Below are 27,359 nucleotides of genomic sequence, written 5' to 3' on the forward strand. Positions count from 1 at the left end.
ATCATTACAAAGGTGCACATTGTATTGGGGACAATAACATGTCACTCTAAAATGTGCCGTTTTGTCACACAACAGGGAGCGTGCAATTGTCATGATGACTGCAGGAATGTCCAACAGAGATGCTGCCAGATAGTTTCATGTTAATTTCTCTACCATAAGCCACCTCCAATGTCATTTTAGAGAATTTGGCAGTACGTCCAACCGGCCTCACAACCGCAGAACACATGTAACCACGCCAGCCCAGGACCTCCACATCCGACACAATTGCATTTTATCAATGGCAATTTGAATGCACAGAGATACCGTGATGATATCAAGTCAGTTAAGAACAAATTCGTATTTACAATGACAGCCTACCGGGGAACAGTGGGTTAACTGCCTTGTTCAGGGGCAGAACGACAGATTTTTACCTCATCAGCCCGGGGATTCAATCCAGCAACCTTTCAGTTACTGGCCCAACGCTCTAACCACTAGGCTACCTGCTCTAACCACTAGGCTACCTGCTCTAACCACTAGGCTACCTGCCGCCCCTCTAACCACTAGGCTACCTGCTCTAACCACTAGGCTACCTGCCGCCCCTCTAACCACTAGGCTACCTGCTCTAACCACTAGGCTACCTGCTCTAACCACTAGGCTACCTGCTCTAACCACTAGGCTACCTGCTCTAACCACTAGGCTACCTGCCGCCCCTCTAACCACTAGGCTACCTGCTCTAACCACTAGGCTACCTGCTCTAACCACTAGGCTACCTGCTCTAACCACTAGGCTACCTGCCGCCCCTCTAACCACTAGGCTACCTGCTCTAACCACTAGGCTACCTGCTCTAACCACTAGGCTACCTGCTCTAACCACTAGGCTACCTGCTCTAACCACTAGGCTACCTGCTCTAACCACTAGGCTACCTGCTCTAACCACTAGGCTACCTGCTCTAACCACTAGGCTACCTGCCGCCCCTCTAACCACTAGGCTACCTGCTCTAACCACTAGGCTACCTGCTCTAACACTAGGCTACCTGCCTCTAACCACTAGGCTACCTGCTCTAACCACTAGGCTACCTGCTCTAACCACTAGGCTACCTGCTCTAACCACTAGGCTACCTGCTCTAACCACTAGGCTACCTGCTCTACCACTAGGCTACCTGCTCTAACCACTAGGCTAACCTGCCTTAACACTATCTACATGCCCCTCTAACCCACTATGCTACCTGCTCTAACCACTAGGCTACCTGCTCTAACCACTAGGCTACCTGCTCTAACCACTAGGCTACCTGCTCTAACCACTAGGCTACCTGCTCTAACCACTAGGCTACCTGCTCTAACCACTAGGCTACCTGCCGCCCCTCTAACCACTAGGCTACCTGCTCTAACCACTAGGCTACCTGCTCTAACCACTAGGCTACCTGCTCTAACCACTAGGTTACCTGCCTCTAACCACTAGGCTACCTGCTCTAACCACTAGGCTACCTGCTCTAAACCACTAGGCTACCTGCCGCCCCTCTAACCACTAGGCTACCTGCTCTAACCACTAGGCTACCTGCTCTAACACTAGGCTACCTGCTCTAACCACTAGGCTACCTGCCGCCCCTCTAACCACTAGGCTACCCTGCTCTAACCACTAGGCTACCTGCTCTAACCACTAGGCTACCTGCTCTAACCACTAGGCTACCTGCCGCCCTCTAACCACTAGCTACCTGCTCTAACCACTAGGCTACCTGCTCTAACCACTAGGCTACCTGCTCTAACCACTAGGCTACCTGCTCTAACCACTAGGCTACCTGCTCTAACCACTAGGCTACCTGCTCTAACCACTAGGCTACCTGCTCTAACCACTAGGCTACCTGCTCTAACCACTAGGCTACCTGCCGCCCCTCTAACCACTAGGCTACCTGCTCTAACCACTAGGCTACCTGCTCTAACCACTAGGCTACCTGCTCTAACCACTAGGCTACCTGCTCTAACCACTAGGCTACCTGCTCTAACCACTAGGCTACCTGCTCTAACCACTAGGCTACCTGCCGCCCCTCTAACCACTAGGCTACCTGCTCTAACCACTAGGCTACCTGCTCTAACCACTAGGCTACCTGCTCTAACAACTAGGCTACCTGCCGCCCCTCTAACCACTAGGCTACCTGCTCTAACAACTAGGCTACCTGCTCTAACCACTAGGCTACCTGCTCTAAACCACTAGGCTACCTGCCGCCCCTCTAACCACTAGGCTACCTGCTCTAACCACTAGGCTACCCTGCTCTAACCACTAGGCTACCTGCTCTAAACCACTAGGCTACCTGCCGCCCCCTAACCACTAGGCTACCTGCTCTAACCACTAGGCTAACCTGCTCTAACCACTAGGCTACCTGCTCTAACCACTAGGCTACCTGCTCTAACCACTAGGCTACCTGCTCTAACCACTAGGCTACCTGCTCTAACCACTAGGCTACCTGCTCTAACCACTAGGCTACCTGCCGCCCCTCTAACCACTAGGCTACCTGCTCTAACCACTAGGCTACCTGCTCTAACCACTAGGCTACCTGCTCTAACCACTAGGCTACCTGCTCTAACCACTTACCTGCTCTAACCACTAGGCTACCTGCTCTAACCACTAGGCTACCTGCTCTAACCACTAGGCTACCTGCCGCCCCTCTAACCACTAGGCTACCTGCTCTAACCACTAGGCTACCTGCTCTAACCACTAGGCTACCTGCTCTAACTAGGCTAGCCTCTAACCTAGCCGCCCCTCTAACCACTAGGCTACCTGCTCTAACCACTAGGCTACCTGCTCTAACCACTAGGCTACCTGCTCTAACCACTAGGCTACCTGCTCTAACCACTAGGCTACCTGCTCTAACCACTAGGCTACCTGCTCTAACCACTAGGCTACCTGCTCTAACCACTAGGCTACCTGCTCTAACCACTAGGCTACCTGCTCTAACCACTAGGCTACCTGCTCTAACCACTAGGCTACCTGCCGCCCCTCTAACCACTAGGCTACCTGCTCTAACCACTAGGCTACCTGCTCTAACCACTAGGCTACCTGCTCTAACCACTAGGCTACCTGCCGCCCCTCTAACCACTAGGCTACCTGCTCTAACCACTAGGCTACCTGCTCTAACCACTAGGCTACCTGCTCTAACCACTAGGCTACCTGCTCTAACCACTAGGCTACCTGCTCTAACCACTAGGCTACCTGCTCTAACCACTAGGCTACCTGCCGCCCCTCTAACCACTAGGCTACCTGCTCTAACCACTAGGCTACCTGCTCTAACCACTAGGCTACCTGCTCTAACCACTAGGCTACCTGCTCTAACCACTAGGCTACCTGCTCTAACCACTAGGCTACCTGCTCTAACCACTAGGCTACCTGCCGCCCGAAGTATATGAACTGTAACTCAGTAAAATCTTCAGTGTTTGCATGTCAGTGTAGCAGTATTGCTTCCGTCCCTCTCCTCATCCTATCTGGGCTCGAACCAGGGACCCTCTGCACACATCGACAACAGCCACCCTCGAAGCATCGTTACCCATCTCTCCACAAAAGCCGTGGCCCTTGCAGAGCAAGGGAACATCTACTTCAAGGTCTCAGAGCGAGTGATGTCACCGATTGAAACGCTATTAGCGCGCAACCCGCTAACTAGCTAGCCATTTCACATCGGTTACATCAGTCACTTGTTATGTCAGTCAATTTAGCAATCTAAAAACAAAATTGCTGACAGGTCAGGTAACATTGTTTTAGATTGTTAAATTAATTTATTGGCCAACTATCTAAACTTGTTATTATGGTCGAATAGCCTTCCAGTGATTTTGTTAGTCAGTCTATCTCAGATATCATATAAAAAACTGCAAAATGTGTAGAATTGCATTAAATGAGTTATAAAATTACTAAATCTTCTCTCTGTCCCATGGCAAAATGTGTAGAATTGCATTAAATGAGTTATAAAATTACTAAATCTTCTCTCTGTCCCATGGCAAAATGTGTAGAATTGCATTAAATGGAAATCTAAAACGTAAAAAAAAATGTATCTCCACTATCAAGAGGGGGGCAACTAAAATGTTTTAGGGAGGGGGGAGGGATGTGGGTCCGCAGACCCACGAGGAACTGCGTCCCCTCATGATGAGTCCTACAGACCACTTTGGGTACATGTACTTTTCCCAGAGTGTCAAAGCAAAGTGTTCGTGTGCTGTTTTCTTCTTTTGTGTTATGCAGTGATAAAAGAGAAAGAGTCGAGGAGAGAGAGGCTCACTGTTTCTGGGGACTACTATCAGGCTGCTTCTCTGTGTGTGTCCACCTTACACACACACATGCATGGAGGTCTGGGTGGGAACCAGGGGGTGTGACGGCTGGATTAGGGAGGACACAACGGGGTGCTGCCGACAATTTCCTGCGATTCCCCCAGAGCTCAGCGGAGACTTCCTACAGGAGCACAGGACGGACGGAGGCATGAAATTACCAGATTGAAACTGATCTCTGGTTTAAAACACCGGCATGGAACACGCACCAGACACAGATCAGTTCCACAACTTCAGCGATGACCTTGACCAACAATGTGTGGGGTTTTGAAGGTGATGAAGTTTGCGTATGGCCCTGTTAGCATTCTCTGGTGTTAGTCTCTGGACATTGCCACTGCCATCAGATAATGCAGTAGGCCATGCTGCTGTAACCATAGACAACAGTATTAGTAATAGCAGGGTTCTATATTTATGTTTTAACATTCTAGAAGGCTTCCTGCCAGTGTTCTAAATGCTTCTGTGTGTTTGTATAGGTACAGTGTGTGCTGTGTTCCCAGTGTCCTATACTCAGAACAAATACCATCCACTGAATGGCTGTTGAACTTTGGAAATGTCAGACACTGCTCCTCACAGGAAAGGCTAGCATTTCATTGTCGTGGGCCCAAACCTTACACTTTAAAATGCTTTTTCTAGGCAGGACCCAAAAGGAATGAATGTGTATGAAGTTACTGTGGGCGGTATGTTATGAACACTATACTAAGAGCAACACCACGCACAGGACCCACTGTGCAAAGCAACAAGGCCTCACTAGAGTCAAAGAAAACAGTCAACACACAAAAGCAGAATTAGCATTGCATTCAGGTCCCCAGTAACACCTATAACCTTTTTATAATACTGCATTAGTCTCTCTCTCTCCCCTCTTCTCTACTCCTCTCTCTCTTTACCTTTCTTTTTCTCTCTCTCTTTCTCTCTACCTGCCCCTCCCTTCACCCTTCCATCTCAATCCCTCTTCTCTCACCCCCCCCCCCCTCTCTCTCTCTCTCTCTCCAAACACACAGCAGTTTGCCCCGAGCCAGGCACAACAGTTTATCTCCAGAGACACTGATGAGCTGCTCCCATACATCTATCCATACATACAGTACATGTGTTGTTTACATGGAGGCATGTGGTTTCTCAGTCAGTAGCCTAACCGTCTGCTACTGCAGTGGTCCCACAGAGAAACACAAATACACAGGGATACAGAGTGGAGAGAGAGAGAGAGAGAGAGAGAGAGAGAGAGAGAGAGAGAGAGAGAGAAAGCGCTCCATGCATTGAATTAAAAAAGCTTCTCTGAGCTCTCAGCCCTGCAGTATGAATGAAGTATGCACTGTGCAGTGTGTAGTCAGTGGTGCACACATGATAGGTATGGGGTTTCTCCTGCTGTTTTCTACTATTTAGGAAGCAGCTGTTCATTTGGAATTTCTCTGTGTCTGCAGTATATACAGACATTCTACACCAGGGGAATTCAACACTTACCCTGCTGGAGCCTGCTGGTTTTCTGTTCTACCTGATAATGAATTGCACCCACCTGGTGTCCCAGGTCTAAACAAGTCCCTGGTTAGGTCCCATGTGGCTCAATTGCTAGAGCATGATGCTTGCAACACCAGGGTTGTGGGTTGATTCCCACGGGGGACCAGTACAAAAGAGTACGAAGACGTATTCATCCACTATTGTAAGTCACTCTGGATAAGTGTCTGCTTAATGACAAAAATGTAAAATGATTAGAGTGGAGAGATGAAAAAACACAGTGGAACTGGCTTCTAGGTCCAGAGATGAGTTTGATGGTTCTACAGCATCACAGACAATGGTGACTGTTTCATTGTTTGGAGACAATGATATCATTTGTTTGTCAAATGTTTGTTTTTCTCTTTGAAGTGTGGTTTCTCCCTGTTGTCTGGAGCAGTAAGCACATTGGATGAGAATGTGTTCAAACACACAGGACCTGAACTAGAACCAACAATAGAAGAATAGTGAACTGAGGTTTTCTATCTCATGTGCTGTTTACAGAAATAACAGTTATGTCAAACCACATACCCACACTCTCCGTTCTCCCCACCCAGATGGTGGAGTTGAGCGTTTGGAAGCTCTTCAGTGCCCCCTTGTGTTGTGTAGGACTGGTATTTATTTGACCAGCATTGTGTCTCCTATTCATGTAAAGATTTACAATACAGAGACATGATGAAGAACATGCTCAAGATTTCATCAGAATGTGATCTGTTTGTTCCGACGTGCCAAGGTGGACTGTACCAGTATGACAGTGACTTAGTGTTTGTTCCGACGCTCCAAGGTGGACTGTACCAGTATGACAGTGACTTAGTGTTTGTTACGACGTGCCAAGGGGGACTGTACCAGTATGACAGTGACTTAGTGTTTGTTCCGACGCGCCAAGGGGGACTGTACCAGTATGACAGTGACTTAGTGTTTGTTCCGACGCGCCAAGGGGGACTGTACCAGTATGACAGTGACTTAGTGTTTGTTCCGACGCGCCAAGGGGGACTGTACCAGTATGACAGTGACTTAGTGTTTGTTCCGACGCGCCAAGGGGGACTGTACCAGTATGACAGTGACTTAGTGTTTGTTCCGACGCGCCAAGGGGGACTGTACCAGTATGACAGTGACTTAGTGTTTGTTCCGACGCGCCAAGGGGGACTGTACCAGTATGACAGTGACTTAGTGTTTGTTCCGACGCGCCAAGGGGGACTGTACCAGTATGACAGTGACTTAGTGTTTGTTACGACGTGCCAAGGGGGACTGTACCAGTATGACAGTGACTTAGTGTTTGTTCCGACGCGCCAAGGGGGACTGTACCAGTATGACAGTGACTTAGTGTTTGCTCGGTGACTTGTACTATTTGTACACAGTGAAACATCTAGGTAAGGTCTTGGGTGTCTAGGTTTAGCTGTTACATACCTATATAGCCATAGATACGACTTCAAGTGTTGATGTCTTCATCCCATTCACAATACGACCCCAAGGCAACCGAAGGTGCCGGTTAGCTCTCTCTACTGCTAACTAGTGTAGAAAACTATTCCAGATCTCCTATTTCTCTACGTACAGCAGACTACTAATGTCTGTGTTGAAGGATTGAGAAGAATAATAGTGTGCTATTTCCTGTCTCCACAGGAAGTGCCCTGAACCTGACGTGTAGAGCATTCTTCGGCTACAGCGGGTCAGCGGTCAGTCCTCTCGTCTATTGGATGAAGGGAGAGAAGTTCATCGAGGACCTGGATGAGGAGAGAGTCGAAGAGAGCGAAATCAAGTGAGACACATGGTGGTTTTACTCCTCTCACTTCTAATGTAGTAACCATGTGACCTAATATGTGATCATAGTCACTCTGATACGATTAGGATGAATACATTGTAACTATGGAATTGTGGTCAATATTAAATATGAATCCTGTAGACAATACTATCTATACTAACACAGTACACAGTTCAACTGGACTGATTAATAGATACATCACACAGAAACACACAACTACATCACCAGACTCCATTGGATACTGTAGTAGACCATACTATGATGTAATACTTCAAGTACAAAGCCTTAGATGAGCTATTCAGTGGCGTGACCAGGGGGTGGCCCACGACACCCCTGAAATCTTATTGGCCACCCAAGTGGCCCCCCTTGGGATTCTGAGATCTGATAGGTCGTCTCTGAATATATAGATATTTTTTACCAAGACAGCAAGACTTATCAGTCACCGGAGACATGTAATATTATTTTCCGCCAGACAGCTTCTCATACATGGGCTACAGGTGCGAAGACAGAGGGGCGGTGTTTGCTTCGCTCGGATGCTTTCTCTGGTGAATTTAAGGAAAATCGTGAAACACGGATAAACATGAATGAGAAATAATTGTATACGTTTGTTTCTTTTTTTATTGTTGCACTTTTGTCTTCCCTTCCATGAATAGACCCTGCTGTGTACACGTTATGGTGTTTGTAATAGATGTCCCTTTCCATTCGAATGGCGGGTGCACAGTGCACTGTTTGCATGATGGATTTATTTTGGAGTAGACGAACTTGTAGGTAACATACTTAACCTACTTTCTGAAGTGATTTGTTTGACAATCAGAAGAAAACATCATGACTGGTTGTGTTCATGACACATTAAAAGGTCATACATTTGTACAGTTCAATTCCAGGTCTTTACTATAAAGCACATAAAACGTGTTTAGAGACCCCAGAAGGTCACGGTATGATTCACACTTTGGATGGAACTTTAACTGAATTTACTGCTGTACACTAATACCCTTATATCAAATCCTAACCTTGAATGCAAACACTGTAACAAGACTTTTAGAATGATTTCTGATGTATTTGAGTAGGGAAATGTACCAAACCTCAGCTGAAGCATTTCATGTGTTGAGCCATCATAATTATAAAGAAAAAAATCCACCTTGCATTGATTACATTTCAAAATGTTATGCTCCCCCTAAACTGTCTCTGAACACGACACTGGAGCTATTCTCTAAACTGTCTCTGGACACGACACTGGAGCTATTCTCTAAACTGTCTCTGGACACGACACTGGAGCTATTCCCTAAACTGTCTCTGGACACGACACTGGAGCTATTCTCTAAACTGTCTCTGGACACGTCACTGGAGCTATTCCCTAAACTGTCTCTGGACACGACACTGGAGCTATTCTCTAAACTGTCTCTGGACACGACACTGGAGCTATTCTCTAAACTGTCTCTGGACACGACACTGGAGCTATTCTCTAAACTGTCTCTGGACACGACACTGGAGCTATTCTCTAAACTGTCTCAACACGACACTGGAGCTATTCTCTAAACTGTCTCTGAACACGACACTGGAGCTATTCTCTAAACTGTCTCTGGACACGACACTGGAGCTATTCTCTAAACTGTCTCTGGACACGACACTGGAGCTATTCTCTAAACTGTCTCTGGACACGACACTGGAGCTATTCTCTAAACTGTCTCTGGACACGACACTGGAGCTATTCTCTAAACTGTCTCTGGACACGACACTGGAGCTATTCTCTAAACTGTCTCTGGACACGACACTGGAGCTATTCTCTAAACTGTCTCTGGACACGACACTGGAGCTATTCTCTAAACTGTCTCTGGACACGACACTGGAGCTATTCTCTAAACTGTCTCTGGACACGACACTGGAGCTATTCTCTAAACTGTCTCTGGACACGACACTGGAGCTGTTCTCTAAACTGTCTCTGGACACGACACTGGAGCTATTCTCTAAACTGTCTCTGGACACGACACTGGAGCTATTCTCTAAACTGTCTCTGGACACGACACTGGAGCTGTTCTCTAAACTGTCTCTGGACACGACACTGGAGCTATTCTCTAAACTGTCTCTGGACACGACACTGGAGCTATTCTCTAAACTGTCTCTGGACACGACACTGGAGCTGTTCTCTAAACTGTCTCTGGACACGACACTGGAGCTATTCTCTAAACTGTCTCTGGACACGACACTGGAGCTATTCTCTAAACTGTCTCTGGACACGACACTGGAGCTATTCTCTAAACTGTCTCAACACGACACTGGAGCTATTCTCTAAACTGTCTCTGAACACGACACTGGAGCTATTCTCTAAACTGTCTCTGGACACGACACTGGAGCTATTCTCTAAACTGTCTCTGGACACGACACTGGAGCTATTCTCTAAACTGTCTCTGGACACGACACTGGAGCTATTCTCTAAACTGTCTCTGGACACGACACTGGAGCTGTTCTCTAAACTGTCTCTGGACACGACACTGGAGCTATTCTCTAAACTGTCTCTGGACACGACACTGGAGCTATTCTCTAAACTGTCTCTGGACACGACACTGGAGCTGTTCTCTAAACTGTCTCTGGACACGACACTGGAGCTATTCTCTAAACTGTCTCTGGACACGACACTGGAGCTATTCTCTAAACTGTCTCTGGACACGACACTGGAGCTATTCTCTAAACTGTCTCAACACGACACTGGAGCTATTCTCTAAACTGTCTCTGAACACGACACTGGAGCTATTCTCTAAACTGTCTCTGGACACGACACTGGAGCTATTCTCTAAACTGTCTCTGGACACGACACTGGAGCTATTCTCTAAACTGTCTCTGGACACGACACTGGAGCTATTCTCTAAACTGTCTCTGGACACGACACTGGAGCTATTCTCTAAACTGTCTCAACACGACACTGGAGCTATTCTCTAAACTGTCTCTGAACACGACACTGGAGCTATTCTCTAAACTGTCTCTGGACACGACACTGGAGCTATTCTCTAAACTGTCTCTGGACACGACACTGGAGCTATTCTCTAAACTGTCTCTGGACACGACACTGGAGCTGTTCTCTAAACTGTCTCTGGACACGACACTGGAGCTATTCTCTAAACTGTCTCTGGACACGACACTGGAGCTATTCTCTAAACTGTCTCTGGACACGACACTGGAGCTATTCTCTAAACTGTCTCAACACGACACTGGAGCTATTCTCTAAACTGTCTCTGAACACGACACTGGAGCTATTCTCTAAACTGTCTCTGGACACGACACTGGAGCTATTCTCTAAACTGTCTCTGGACACGACACTGGAGCTATTCTCTAAACTGTCTCTGGACACGACACTGGAGCTATTCTCTAAACTGTCTCTGGACACGACACTGGAGCTATTCTCTAAACTGTCTCAACACGACACTGGAGCTATTCTCTAAACTGTCTCTGAACACGACACTGGAGCTATTCTCTAAACTGTCTCTGGACACGACACTGGAGCTATTCTCTAAACTGTCTCTGGACACGACACTGGAGCTGTTCTCTAAACTGTCTCTGGACACGACACTGGAGCTGTTCTCTAAACTGTCTCTGGACACGACACTGGAGCTATTCTCTAAACTGTCTCTGAACACGACACTGGAGCTATTCTCTAAACTGTCTCTGAACACGACACTGGAGCTATTCTCTAAACTGTCTCTGGACACGACACTGGAGCTATTCTCTAAACTGTCTCTGGACACGACACTGGAGCTATTCTCTAAACTGTCTCTGGACACGACACTGGAGCTGTTCTCTAAACTGTCTCTGGACACGACACTGGAGCTATTCTCTAAACTGTCTCTGGACACGACACTGGAGCTATTCTCTAAACTGTCTCTGGACACGACACTGGAGCTATTCTCTAAACTGTCTTTGGACACGACACTGGAGCTATTCTCTAAACTGTCTCTGGACACGACACTGGAGCTATTCTCTAAACTGTCTCTGGACACGACACTGGAGCTATTCTCTAAACTGTCTCTGAACACGACACTGGAGCTGTTCTCTAAACTGTCTCTGGACACGACACTGGAGCTATTCTCTAAACTGTCTCTGGACACGACACTGGAGCTATTCTCTAAACTGTCTCTGGACACGACACTGGAGCTATTCTCTAAACTGTCTCTGGACACGACACTGGAGCTATTCTCTAAACTGTCTCTGGACACGACACTGGAGCTGTTCTCTAAACTGTCTCTGAACACGACACTGGAGCTATTCTCTAAACTGTCTCTGGACACGACACTGGAGCTATTCTCTAAACTGTCTCTGGACACGACACTGGAGCTATTCTCTAAACTGTCTCTGGACACGACACTGGAGCTATTCTCTAAACTGTCTCTGGACACGACACTGGAGCTATTCTCTAAACTGTCTCTGAACACGACACTGGAGCTATTCTCTAAACTGTCTCTGGACACGACACTGGAGCTATTCTCTAAACTGTCTCTGGACACGACACTGGAGCTATTCTCTAAACTGTCTCTGGACACGACACTGGAGCTGTTCTCTAAACTGTCTCTGAACACGACACTGGAGCTATTCTCTAAACTGTCTCTGGACACGACACTGGAGCTATTCTCTAAACTGTCTCTGGACACGACACTGGAGCTATTCTCTAAACTGTCTCTGGACACGACACTGGAGCTATTCTCTAAACTGTCTCTGGACACGACACTGGAGCTATTCTCTAAACTGTCTCTGGACACGACACTGGAGCTATTCTCTAAACTGTCTCTGGACACGACACTGGAGCTGTTCTCTAAACTGTCTCTGAACACGACACTGGAGCTATTCTCTAAACTGTCTCTGGACACGACACTGGAGCTATTCTCTAAACTGTCTCTGGACACGACACTGGAGCTATTCTCTAAACTGTCTCTGGACACGACACTGGAGCTATTCTCTAAACTGTCTCTGGACACGACACTGGAGCTATTCTCTAAACTGTCTCTGAACACGACACTGGAGCTATTCTCTAAACTGTCTCTGGACACGACACTGGAGCTATTCTCTAAACTGTCTCTGGACACGACACTGGAGCTATTCTCTAAACTGTCTCTGGACACGACACTGGAGCTGTTCTCTAAACTGTCTCTGAACACGACACTGGAGCTATTCTCTAAACTGTCTCTGGACACGACACTGGAGCTATTCTCTAAACTGTCTCTGGACACGACACTGGAGCTATTCTCTAAACTGTCTCTGGACACGACACTGGAGCTATTCTCTAAACTGTCTCTGGACACGACACTGGAGCTATTCTCTAAACTGTCTCTGGACACGACACTGGAGCTATTCTCTAAACTGTCTCAACACTACACTGGAGCTGTTCTCTAAACTGTCTCTGGACACGACACTGGAGCTATTCTCTAAACTGTCTCTGGACACGACACTGGAGCTATTCTCTAAACTGTCTCTGGACACGACACTGGAGCTATTCTCTAAACTGTCTCTGAACACGACACTGGAGCTGTTCTCTAAACTGTCTCTGGACACGACACTGGAGCTATTCTCTAAACTGTCTCTGGACACGACACTGGAGCTATTCTCTAAACTGTCTCTGGACACGACACTGGAGCTATTCTCTAAACTGTCTCTGGACACGACACTGGAGCTATTCTCTAAACTGTCTCAACACGACACTGGAGCTATTCTCTAAACTGTCTCTGGACACGACACTGGAGCTATTCTCTAAACTGTCTCTGAACACGACACTGGAGCTATTCTCTAAACTGTCTCTGGACACGACACTGGAGCTATTCTCTAAACTGTCTCAACACTACACTGGAGCTGTTCTCTAAACTGTCTCTGGACACGACACTGGAGCTATTCTCTAAACTGTCTCTGGACACGACACTGGAGCTATTCTCTAAACTGTCTCTGGACACGACACTGGAGCTATTCTCTAAACTGTCTCTGAACACGACACTGGAGCTGTTCTCTAAACTGTCTCTGGACACGACACTGGAGCTATTCTCTAAACTGTCTCTGGACACGACACTGGAGCTATTCTCTAAACTGTCTCTGGACACGACACTGGAGCTATTCTCTAAACTGTCTCTGGACACGACACTGGAGCTATTCTCTAAACTGTCTCTGGACACGACACTGGAGCTATTCTCTAAACTGTCTCAACACTACACTGGAGCTATTCTCTAAACTGTCTCTGAACACGACACTGGAGCTATTCTCTAAACTGTCTCTGGACACGACACTGGAGCTATTCTCTAAACTGTCTCTGGACACGACACTGGAGCTATTCTCTAAACTGTCTCTGGACACGACACTGGAGCTATTCTCTAAACTGTCTCTGAACACGACACTGGAGCTATTCTCTAAACTGTCTCTGAACACGTCACTGGAGCTATTCTCTAAACTGTCTCTGGACAAGTCACTGGAGCTATTCTCTAAACTGTCTCTGGACATGTCACTTGAGCTATTCTCTAAACTGTCTCTGGACAAGTCACTGGAGCTATTCTCTAAACTGTCTCTGGACATGTCACTTGAGCTATTCTCTAAACTGTCTCTGGACACGACACTGGAGCTATTCTATAAACTGTCTCTGAACATGTCACTGGAGCTATTCTCTCAACTGTCTCAACACGTCACTGGAGCTATTCTCTAAACTGTCTCTGAACACATCACTGGAGCTGTTCTCTCAACTGTCTCAACACGTCACTGGAGCTATTCTCTAAACTGTCTCTGAACACGTCACTGGAGCTGTTCTCTAAACTGTCATATCTAGCTGCTAATTATTCCCTTTGCAAGCCCACGCAGGCAGGAATGCAGGCAGACAGACAGGCAGGTAAGCAGGCAGGCAGGTATGCAGGCAGGAATGCAGGCAGGCAGGAATGCAGACAGACAGGTATGCAGACAGACAGGCAGGTAAACCCAGTCTGTTCTGTTGCTCCTACTATTACTATCACACCTCTTTAGCACACCAGTCTATCTGGTGTCTGTATGTATGTATGTAACATAGACAATAACCCACGAACCACAATACAAACAGGCTACCTAAATATGGTTCCCAATCAGAGACAACGACAAACACCTGCCACTGATTGAGAACCATATCAGGCCAAAACACATAGAAACAGACTAACTAGACATGCAACATAGAATGCCCACTCATATCACACCCTGACCAAACAAAACATAGAAACAAACAACGCAAATAATGGTCAGAGTGTGACACTACCACCACTACCCTCTACCTCACTACCCAGTACCCCACTACTGTCACTACCCTCTCCCTCACTACCGTCACTACCCTCTCCCTCAATACCCTTTCCCTCACTACCACCATTACCCTCTACCTCATTACCCACTACCTCACTACTGTCACTACCCTCTCCCGCACTACCGTCACTAGCCTCTCCCTCACTACCCTCTCCCTCACTACCCTCTCCCTCACTACCGTCACTACCCTCTCCATCACTACCGACACTACCCTCTCCCTCACTACCTCACTACCCTCTCCCTCACTACCGTTACTGCCCTCTACCTCACTACCGTCACTACCCTCTACCTCACTACCGTCACTACCCTCTACTTCACTACCATCACTATCCATTCCCTCACTATCGTCACTACCCTCTACCTCACTACCAACACTACCCTCTCCCTCTATACCGTCACTACCCTCTACCTCACTACCGTCACTAACCTCTACCTCACTATCATCACTACCCTCTACCTCACTACCGTCACTACCCTCTACCTCACTACCGTCACTACCCTCTACTTCACTACCATCACTATCCATTCCCTCACTATCGTCACTACCCTCTACCTCCCTACCGACACTACCCTCTCCCTCAATACCCTTCCCTCACTACCACCATTATCCTCTACCTCATTAGCCACTACCTCACTACTGTCACTACCCTCTCCCTCACTACCATCACTACCCTCTCCCTCACTACCGACACTACCCTCTCCCTCACTACCTCACTACCCTCTCCCTCACTACCGTCACTACCCTCTACCTCACTACCGTCACTACCCTCTACCTCTACCCTCTACCTCACTACCGTCACTACCCTCTCCCTCACCATATCAGGCCAAACACATAGAAACAGACTAACTAGACATGCAACATAGAATGCCCCACTCATATCACACCCTGACCAAACAAAACATAGAAACAAACAACGCAAATAATGGTCAGAGTGTGACACTACCACCACTACCCTCTACCTCACTACCCAGTACCCCACTACTGTCACTACCCTCTCCCTCACTACCGTCACTACCCTCTCCCTCACTACCGTCACTACCCTCTCCCTCACTACCCTCTCCCTCACTACCGTCACTACCCTCTCCCTCAATACCCTTCCCTCACTACCACCATTACCCTCTACCTCAATACCCTTTCCCTCACTACCACCATTACCCTCTACCTCATTACCCACTACCTCACTACCGTCACTACCCTCTCCCTCACTACCGTCACTACCCTCTACCTTACTACCGTCACTACCCTCTCCCTCACTACCCTCTAACTCACTACCGTCACTATCCATTCCCTCACTATCGTCACTACCCTCTACCTCACTACCGACACTACCCTCTTCCTCACTATCGTCACTACCCTCTTCCTCACTACCCTCTCCCTCACTTTCGTCACTACCCTCTACCTCACTACCGACACGACCCTCTACCTCACTACCCTCTCCCTCACTTTCGTACTACCCTCTCCCTCACTATCATCGCTACCCTCTACCTCACTACCGACATTACACTCTACCTCACTACCCTCTCCCTCACAATCATCACTACCCTCTACCTCACTACCCTCTCCCTCACTATCATCACTAGCCTCTACCTCACTACCTTCTCCCTCAATATCATCACTACCCTCTACCTCACTACCCTCTCCCTCACTATCATCACTACCCTCTACCTCACTACCCTCTCCCTCACTATCGTCACTACCCTCTACCTCACTACCCTCTCTCTCACTATCGTCACTACCCTCTACCTCACTACCGACACTACCCTCTCCCTCACTATTGTCACTACCCTCTACCTCACTACTGACACTACGCTCTTCCTCACTATATTCACTACCCTCTACCTCACGACCCTCTCTACCCTCTCCCTCACTATCGTCACTACCCTCTACCTCACTACCCTCTCCCTCACTACCCTCTGCCTCACTACCGACACTACCCTCTCCCTCACTATCGTCACTACCTTCTACCTCACTACCGACACTACCATCTACCTCACTACCGACACAACCCTCTACCTCACTACCCTCTCCCTCACTATCGTCACCACCCTCTCCCCACTACCCTCTCCCTCACTATCGTCACTACTCTCTACCTCACTACCGTCTCTACCTTCCCCCTCACTATCGTCACTACCCTCTACCTCACTACCGACACTACCCTCTTCCTCACTATATTCACTACCCTCTACCTCACGACCCTCTCTACCCTCTCCCTCACTATCATCACTACCCTCTACCTCACTACCCTCTCCCTCACTATCGTCACTACCCTCTCCCTCACTACCCTCACTATCCTCTACCTCACTACCCTCACTACCGACACTACCCTCTCCCTCACTATCGTCACTACCTTCTACCCTCACTACCGACACTACCATCTACCTCACTACCGACACAACTCTCTACCTCACTACGCTCTCCCTCACTATCGTCACTACCCTCTCCCTCACTACCGTCACTACCCTCTCCCTCACTATCATCACTACCCTCTCCCTCACTATCGTCACTACTCTCTTCCTCACTACCGTCTCTACCCTCTCCCTCACTATCATCACTACCCTCTACCTCACTACCCTTTCCCTCACTATCGTCACTACTCTACCTCACTACCGTCACTACCCTTTCCCTCACTGAATGTAGAGGAATGCAGATGGACTAGGGGAGGGAGGGAGGGCTTGTGTTTTGGTTTTGTGGGTAGAATCAGGTACAGAGCTCAGTTTTAAGGTTAGCAATCTTCCTCTCCCTCTCTCTCCCCCGTTTCTTTCTCTGTCCGTCTCTTTCTCTATGATTCTCTCTCTCCTCAACTGAAGGGCTATATCTCTTTAATAATGCAGCCAGATATTTCATTCTGTGGATCAATAATGTATTTGATCATGTATTCTTTATTGTCCATGCAGCCTTTACCCCAGGCCTGCTCTGATCCTCTCACAGCCCAGACTTTACTCCCCTGATCACTCCACACACCCTTAATGGGATGGACACACTCATTACTATCAAACAGAAAGGGAGTAGCCAAGGGAGGGATAGGACGAGAGGGGGGATGAGAAGATGTACACAATGTAGAAGATGGAGAGGTTTAAAAGTTAGAAGGGGTTAGGATTTGGGGAAAAGTTAAACAAGAGAGCAGGATGGAGAGAGAGAGAGAGAGATATATATATTTCCCTCAAATTACACAAACCCACAAAGAATTTGAAAACAAATCCAATTTTGATAAACTCCCATAGCTATTTGGTGAAATACCACATTGTGCCATCACAGCAGCAAGATTTGTGACCTGTTTCCACAAGAAAAGGGCAACCAGTTAAGAACAAACACCATTGTAAATACAAACAATATTTATGTTTATATTTATTTTCCCTTTCGTACTTGAGCTATTTGCACATCATTACAACGCTGTATATAGACATAATAATATTTGAAATTTCTTTATTGTTTTGAAACTTTTGTAATGTTTACTGTTAATTTTTAATTCTTTATTTAACTTTTGATCTATTTCACTTGCTTTGGCAATGTAAACAAACATTTCCCATGCCAATTAAAGCCCTTAAAAGAGAGAGAGAGAGACTTCCCAAATGGTTAGCAACTTGTAAACATGACCAAATAAATGTAAAATTATAACATGTAATTATGCTTCAGCCATGCAGCCAAAGTATCTTCCATTCCACTGCTACAGGGATGTGGATCTGTTACCAAGGTTTCGCCTCCCACCCACACTCTCCTGGCCTGTCCATTACTAATGCATCAGCAACCTCAGCCCATAGAACCCAGGGAACCCACCAGGGTTATATTTAAACAACCCAACCTATTGATTCTGACTAGTTCCATTTCTATTAAAACGTATGTCCATAAATTCTCATTTGCATCGCAGATGGCAACAGGGCTATTGTTGTTTTCATAGCATGCATAGTTGGGCATTAGCAACGGGGCTGTGTGTGTGCGTGTGTATGTGTGAGATTAAAACATTTGCCCAACCAATCTGCCTCAGAATTATCGATGGGGTATTGAGGTCGTTTACTTCTGTTCATACCGGGTTCTCAGGTGGGCTTTGGATGAAATAAAGGTAATGAATACATTTTTAGTTGATCAGTTAAATGAGCAGAATCCGCATTCACTGGCTTTACTAATGAGGAAGTGAGGAGCTGTTGGAAGAATAGTGCATTTTGTTCAGGAGGAGATTTTACTCCAGCTAGCCTGAACCAGATCTGTTTGTGCTGTCTTGCCAGCTCCTGTGATCATTGTCACACACAAGACAGAGAGTCTAGACTAGAACCCCAACAGAGTCGTAATTAAAATCTCTTGTTGATGTTTGCCTCATCCAGGTGTTAAGATACAATCAGCCACAGCAAGTCCAGTCCCATTAGATCCCCATCTAACTTCCATTCACATTCCCTTGGCCTGTTTGGTCTGGGTAGAAGTTGCCCATTGAGCACAGATCTAGGATCAGCTTACCCTCTCCAGATGCTGTTTTATTATCTCCCTCTCCCTATCTCCCTATCTCTTTCTCCCCAGTGCTCACTTGTAGTACATAGGCTACACATTAATGCACATACAGACACAGTTTCACACACACACACATACACACCACACACACACACACACACACACACACTCTCTTTCTCTCACACGCAAACACACTCTCTCAAACACTCTTTCACTCTCTCTCCCTCTTTCCCTCGTGCGTTTCTCTGTGCTGAGGGTGCTTTAAAAGTAGGCTAAGTAGTTGTATGTGAAGAACGAGGGAGCATCATGACTCCCTTCTCTCCTCCGCCAGCCTACAACAACTCAGCAGGGGACACTCGTTTACTTTATGGAATATTACTTTCTCTCCTTCCGCTCAGTTTCCATGGCAGCTGCTATAAAAACATTATCTTCCCGATATCATTATTATTTTTTTTCCTCCCAGGAAGAAACATATGGCATGAGATTAGTTTCTTTATTCTGTAAATGTGTCTACCACGATCCGTGTGTATATTCATCATAACTAACAATCCGTGCATATATTCAACAAATGAACTGTGAATATCTTAAAATATTTTGTAAATAAAACCATAATCTGTAAATATCTTAAAATATTTCACAAATTAAACCATAAATCACAGATAAATCTATGATCTGAAAATAGATTCAATATAGCTCACAAATAAAACTGCAATTATAACAAATGTTCAGAAATCCCTAACATTTACAACTGTGGAATATGCATTTGCGCATTCAAAAAGTGCTTGTGGATGTATATTCTGTGTTTACAGAATTTCTAGAACTGTTTTTCGCCTGTTGATGTATTACAATCCACAAATGTGGCTTCAGATGAGAGTCGGCTGTCTCCATTCACTGAGATCATCTTTGTGTGATGACATCAGAGTGATGACATCATGGCTGTGTCCTTGGTAGAACGCTTTTTAGCTAGAAGTAGTGTAACGTGTGCGCCGGGTGGCAGGAAGCAGGTGCAGAAGTTGAGCATAATAATGAATAAATGCAGATGAACAAAACATGAGAAGTGTACAGAATGTGAGAGAAAACAATACTATCTAGTGACTGATGTCTACTGAGGGATAAATAAAGGGGTATAATCAAGGAAATGATGATGTCCAGGTGTGCGTTATGATGGGAAGCAGGTGAGCGTAATCATGGTTGCCAGAACCGGCAGTTGGTAGACCGGTGACATCGAGCGGCATGACAAGAAGTTCATGAAATGTGAGTTTAACGTTTATTTATTTATAAAATTATGTTAATATTTTAATTAATGACTTTCATACGAATGCTAAATTTGACCATTGGGGCATGCAACCCCGAGTGTGTGCTTTCGCCCACTTGCCAAGCTAGCTAACGTAAGGCGATCTTGTCACCTGAATTTCTTTTGTTTTTAATCAGATAACGTAAACGCGTACATCGCCTTGGTTCTGTACAATTGCCCTTATTTTAGCGCCCCAAAAACGTAATACTTCCAGATCAACTGTAATGTCAATACCATTGTAAAGCACAATTTCTCCCCTATCCAACAGAATCAATTACATGACCTAAACACTGCCCTTTTCTGCATAATTCAATCGATCTGTCCAACTTATCACCTTGTTCCCTTTTAGGGCAGTGTTAGTGATCTTAGAAGTAAACAGTGGCTTTGAGAATGATGATCGCATGCAATGATGACGCAAAAAAATAACTAGGTATCCCCCCTCACCCCCATCACTGTCCATTTCTTGTTTTTAAAGGATGAGAGAAGTGCTACACCTGGTGGAGAAAGATTGTAATTGTTTTATGCGTGCTGTACGTTACGCCACGCCACGATGTAACGGAGGTTTAAAGAATTAAAAAAACTTTTCTCCAATACTATAGAGCCATTACCATGTCGATCAACGCTTGAATAGAAACCTAGTTCACACCCCCGATTTTGAAGTCAACACAGTCGCTACAGTCCCATTAGTTTTCTTTGTAGCCTTGTTTGAATGTTGCAGTTGCGCACATTTGTACGGAATGGGGTGAGTTTACGTTAATGTTGCAATTTCTTACCACCACACCAGTTGAGAGAGTGACGTGTCCTGTCAAATAATCAATTTCCCTGAAAGAATTGATTGAAACATTTCTCATTAGCTTACTAGCCAGATCACCAATTAAGGGTTTTAAAACTGAGCGGTTCTTCATAATTGACACATTTCTGAATGAACAATTACCTAGTAAGTTTAACTCTGGTTGTTAGTCTACACAGCTGATGAGATCGCCTGCTAGCTATTGGTAGATTCCAACGCTAGCTAGTTAGCTAGCATGGCTAGTGGGCTGATGTCGAAAGCACACACTTGGGGTTGCATTCCCCAAAGGTCGAATTTAACATTCATATGAAAGTAATTTGTTGAACATCATAACATGAATTGTTGAATAAATACACATTTCATGAAGTTATTCATTCTTCTTCTAGCTAGAAAGCGTTCTCCCAAGGACACAGCCGCGAAGTCATCACTCTGCGTGTCACATGACACAGATTATCCCAGTGAATGGAGACAGCAGACTCTCATCTAAAGTCACATTTGTGGATTGTAATACATCAACATGCAGAAAAAGTCTAGAAATTCTGTAAACACAGAACACAGATCCACAATATATTTTTGAATGCTCATTCCGCAGTTGTAAATGTTAGGGATTTCAAAACATTTCCTCACATCCTTCTACATTTGTTCAAATGGTAGTTTTATTTGTGAGCTATGTTGAATATATTTACAGGTCATAGATACTTTTTTTGACTTATGGTGAATAACATAGCATTCCTGTACTTCCAGTGCTTCACAGTAAATCTACTCCTGTACAGTAACACATTAATTTGATGTTTTATCACCCAGCCTGTGGTTACAGCACATTGCAAACTCAATACTTCCTGTAGGCTCTGCAGTCCTCATCTCATTCAAGACACAGCAAACCGAGTCAATCACCCAACCAATGTTTTTCCATGTCAGCCCTGGGATTGAAAAAGGCAACTATCCGGTTACTGGCTGGTCTCTCTAACCTCGAGATTGACTGTCTCTCTAACCTTGAGACTGACTGTCTCTCTAACCTCAAGACTGTTATGAAGTGAGGAGACATGGACATCCTAGTTAGTAGGAAACATGAATGACTTTGTCTGGCACAGTATTTATCAACTCTGTCACGTTGCACCTTCCTACGGAGGGGGACATGTGACTACTCCCACAGGGACTACCATCCACTCCATTAATGATTGTTTTCTCTTGTCTTGCAGGGTGGTCCGGGAGCACCTGGGGGAACAGGAAGTGGCCATCTCCTTGATGATCCACTCGGTGGAAGAGGGGGACCTGGGGAACTACTCCTGCTATGTGGAGAATGGCAACGGGAGACGGCATGCCACCATCCAACTCTCCAGAAGGGGTAAGGGTTCTTTCAAATCAAATTGTATTTGTCACATGCGCCGAATACAACAGTGAAATGCTTACTGACAAGCCCTTAACCAACCATGTAGTTTTAAGAATATATATTTTTTGAAATATAACAAATAATTAAAGAGAAACAATAAAATAACAGTAGCGAGGCTATATACAGGTGATTCCAATAGAGTCAATGTGCGTGGACACTGGTTAGTTGAGGTAATTGAGGTGATATGTACATGTAGGTAGAGGTAAAGTGACTATGCATGGATGATAAACAGAGTAGCAGCAGTGTAAAAATGGGGGGTGGGGACAATGCACCCATAGCACACACCCCTACCCCACAATACACTCTCCTGAAGGGATAAGGGCTCCCTCTCACAACCATACCCCACACAACACTCTCCTGAAGGGATAAGGGCTCCCTCTCACAACCATACCCCACACAACACTCTCCTGAAGGGGTATGGGATCTCTCTCACAACCATACCCCACACAACACTCTCCTGAAGGGATAAGGGCTCTCTCTCACAACCATACCCCACACAACACTCTCCTGAAGGGATAAGGGCTCTCTCTCACAACCATACCCCACACAACACTCTCCTGAAGGGATAAGGGCTCTCTCTCACAACCATACCCCACACAACACTCTCCTGAAGGGATAAGGGCTCTCTCTCACAACCATACCCCACACAACACTCTCCTGAAGGGATAAGGGCTCCCTCTCACAACCATACCCCACAATACACTCTCCTGAAGGGGTATGGGCTCTCTCTCACAACCATACCCCACAATACACTCTCCTGAAGGGGTATGGGCTCTCTCTCACAACCATACCCCACACAACACTCTCCTGAAGGGATAAGGGCTCTCTCTCACAACCATACCCCACACAACACTCTCCTGAAGGGATAAGGGCTCTCTCTCACAACCATACCCCACACAACACTCTCCTGAAGGGATAAGGGCTCTCTCTCACAACCATACCCCACACAACACTCTCCTGAAGGGGTATGGGCTCTCTCTCACAACCATACCCCACACAACACTCTCCTGAAGGGGTATGGGCTCCCTCTCACAACCATACCCCACACAACACTCTCCTGAAGGGATAAGGGCTCTCTCTCACAACCATACCCCACACAACACTCTCCTGAAGGGATAAGGGCTCTCTCTCACAACCATACCCCACACAACACTCTCCTGAAGGGATAAGGGCTCCCTCTCACAACCATACCCCACACAACACTCTCCTGAAGGGATAAGGGCTCCCTCTCACAACCATACCCCACACAACACTCTCCTGAAGGGGTATGGGCTCTCTCTCAAAAACATACCCCACACAACACTCTCCTGAAGGGATAAGGGCTCCCTCTCACAACCATACCCCACACAACACTCTCCTGAAGGGATAAGGGCTCTCTCTCACAACCATACCCCACACAACACTCTCCTGAAGGGATAAGGGCTCCCTCTCACAACCATACCCCACACAACACTCTCCTGAAGGGATAAGGGCTCCCTCTCACAACCATACCCCACACAACACTCTCCTGAAGGGGTATGGGCTCTCTCTCAAAAACATACCCCACACAACACTCTCCTGAAGGGATAAGGGCTCCCTCTCACAACCATACCCCACACAACACTCTCCTGAAGGGGTATGGGCTCTCTCTCACAACCATACCCCACACAACACTCTCCTGAAGGGGTATGGGCTCTCTCTCACAACCATACCCCACACAACACTCTCCTGAAGGGATAAGGGCTCTCTCTCACAACCATACCCCACACAACACTCTCCTGAAGGGATAAGGGCTCTCTCTCACAACCATACCCCACACAACACTCTCCTGAAGGGGTATGGGCTCTGTTGTTTTTCTTACATTCGTCCATTATTCTTCATTCTCTGGCATGACTTGTGCTAGACTGTCTTTATGTGGTGGTTGTCACTTTAGCCAATAGAGCAGATGTGATGGTTATTTAAGCAGCCAATGGCTCCTCTTCTTTTCCCAACAAACGAGTGTTTGGTTATTGTCATGTTTTTTTCCCAGGATGCAGAATTGATGCTGGAGGGAGGGAGAGTGTTGTGTGGGGTATGGTTGTCAGAAGGCTCTGTCTGAGGGAGGGAGGAAAGAGAGAAAGAGAGTGAGAGAGAGATTAGGAGAACGAGTGTCAAGGAACTGGAGAGAAGTTGGTATAAGGATGAAGGTTATACACCTTGTCATGGCTCACCTAGACAATGAACACAAATTTAGATCATCACATTCTCCCTCTTTTCCTCAAGTCAACATAATCCCCCTATCTCTTCCATGTGGATGTGCTGTACGGCTCAGAGTAGGATAGAACAGGGTAGACATGAGTAGGGTATAACAGAGCAGAACAGGGTAGGATAGAACAGAACAGGGTAGACATGAGTAGGGTATAACAGAGCAGAACAGGGTAGGATAGAACAGAACAGGGTAGACATTAGTAGGGTATAACAGAGCAGAACAGGGTAGAGCGCAGCAGAGTAGGATAGAACAGAGCAGGGTAGAACAGGATAGACATGGGTAGGGTATAACAGAGCAGAACAGGGTAGGATAGAACAGAACAGGGTAGACATGAGTAGGGTATAACAGAGCAGAACAGGGTAGGATAGAACAGAACAGGGTAGACATGAGTAGGGTATAACAGAGCAGAACAGGGTAGGATAGAACAGAACAAGGTAGACATTAGTAGGGTATAACAGAGCAGAACAGGGTAGAGCGCAGCAGAGTAGGATAGAACAGAGCAGGGTAGAACAGGATAGACATGAGTAGGGTGTAACAGAGCAGAACAGGGTAGACATGAGTAGGGTATAACAGAGCAGAACAGAGTAGACATGAGTAGGGTATAACAGAGCAGAACAGAGTAGACATGAGTAGGGTATAACAGAGCAGAACAGAGTAGACATGAGTAGGGTATAACAGAGCAGAACAGAGTAGACATGAGTAGGGTATAACAGAGCAGAACAGGGTAGACATGAGTAGGGTATAACAGAGCAGAACAGGGTAGACATGAGTAGGGTATAACAGAGCAGAACAGGGTAGAGCGCAGCAGAGTAGGATAGAACAGAGCAGGGTAGGCATGAGTAGGGTATAACAGAGCAGAACAGGTTGGAAGGCAGCAGAGTAGGATAGAACAGAACAGGGTAGGATAGAACAGAGCAGAGTAGGATAGAACAGAGCAGGGTAGGATAGAACAGAGCAGGGTAGGATAGAACAGAGCAGGGTAGGATAGAAAATTGCAGAGTAGGATAGAACAGAGCAGAGTAGGATAGAACAGAGCAGGGTAGGATAGAACAGAGCAGGGTAGAGCAGAGCATAGACACCAGGGATGACTCTATTGCTCTGCAGTCTGTCTTCTTATTGCAGCACATGCAAACAGCTGTGTACTACCATGCACATATACGTACATCAAATAATGATGGTGTTGGGAAACATTATTGACTGACTCAATAGTTTTAGTGACATGGTCTTTCTTTCGCTCCCTTTCTCTCCCCTCTCTGCTTTCTTTCTCCCCTTCTCTTCCTCTCTCGGTCTCTCTCTCTCTCTCAGCAGAGCTGATGTACACGGTAGAGTTGGCAGGTGGTTTGGGCGCCATTCTGCTGCTGCTGCTCTTCCTCATCTCTCTGTATAAGTGTTATAAGATTGAGCTCATGCTCTTCTACAGGAGACACTTCGGCAGCGACGACCTGGATGGAGGTAAGGGCTCAGCCAATAGGTGGCTGTTGTCTGTTTGTTTCTCTCTATCGCTCTCAATTTCTACTTTTTTCTCTCTCTTTGTCTCTCTATCGCTCTCAATTTCTCTCTCCTTTTCTTTCTTTTTCTTTCTCTCTCTCACTCTCTCAATATCTTTCTCTCATTTTCTCTTTCTTTCAATTCAAGGGGCTTTATTGACATGGGAAACATATGTTAACATTGCCAAAACAAGTGAAGTAGATAATATATAAAACTGAATTCAACAATAAAAATGAACTGTAAACATTACACTCACAGATGTTCCAAAACAATAAAGGCATTACAAATGTCATATGTGTATATATACAGTGTTTTAACGATGAACAAATTGTTGTAACGATGTACAAAAGAGAAAATAAATAATCATAAATATGGGTTGTATTTACAATGGTGTTTGTTCTTCACTGGTTGACCTTTTCTTGTGGCCACAGGTCACACATCTTGCTGCTGTGATGGCACACTGGTATTTCACCCAGTAGATATGGGAGTTAATCAAAATTGGGTTTGTTTTCAAATTCTTTGTGGATCTGTAATCCGAGGGAAATATGTGTCTCTAATATGGTCATACATTGGGCGAGAGGTTAGGAAGTGCAGCTCAGTTGTGCAGCTAACCCTGTCATTTAAATGGATTTTTATTTGGATTTCATGTAATGGACATACACAAAATAGTCCAAATTGGTGAAGTGAAATGAAAAGGTAACTTATTTAATTAAAATAATACTAAAAATGGAAAAGTGGTGTGTGCATATGTATTCACCCCCTTTGCTATGAAGCCCCTAAATAAGATCTGGTGCAACCAATTACCTTCAGAAGTCACATAATTAGTTAGAATGCAGACAGGTGAACTTTATTTATGTGTCACATGATCTCAGTATATATACACCTGTTCTAAAAGGCCCCAGAGTCTGCAATACCATTAAGCAAGGGGATCCA

The 27,359-nt window shown here is 46.1% G+C and overlaps 1 protein-coding gene across 4 annotated transcripts in view; it reads left to right on the plus strand.

The window, feature by feature from the left end:
* Positions 1-27,359, plus strand: part of il1rapl1a (interleukin 1 receptor accessory protein-like 1a) — a 460,647-nt gene that overhangs the window by 419,086 nt on the left and 14,202 nt on the right. For 2 of the 4 annotated variants that reach the window (XM_031800049.1, XM_031800051.1), the window contains exons 7-9: positions 7,383-7,518; positions 22,521-22,666; positions 26,244-26,390. In XM_031800049.1, the coding sequence (XP_031655909.1) occupies positions 7,383-7,518; positions 22,521-22,666; positions 26,244-26,390 (429 nt within the window). The remainder of the gene's footprint in view (positions 1-7,382; positions 7,519-22,520; positions 22,667-26,243; positions 26,391-27,359) is intronic. The other 2 variants (XM_031800050.1, XM_031800052.1) reach the window with 1 other exon arrangement.

The sequence above is a fragment of the Oncorhynchus kisutch genome, linkage group LG2, assembly GCF_002021735.2.
Source record: "Oncorhynchus kisutch isolate 150728-3 linkage group LG2, Okis_V2, whole genome shotgun sequence".
NCBI classification, from domain to species: domain Eukaryota; kingdom Metazoa; phylum Chordata; class Actinopteri; order Salmoniformes; family Salmonidae; genus Oncorhynchus; species Oncorhynchus kisutch.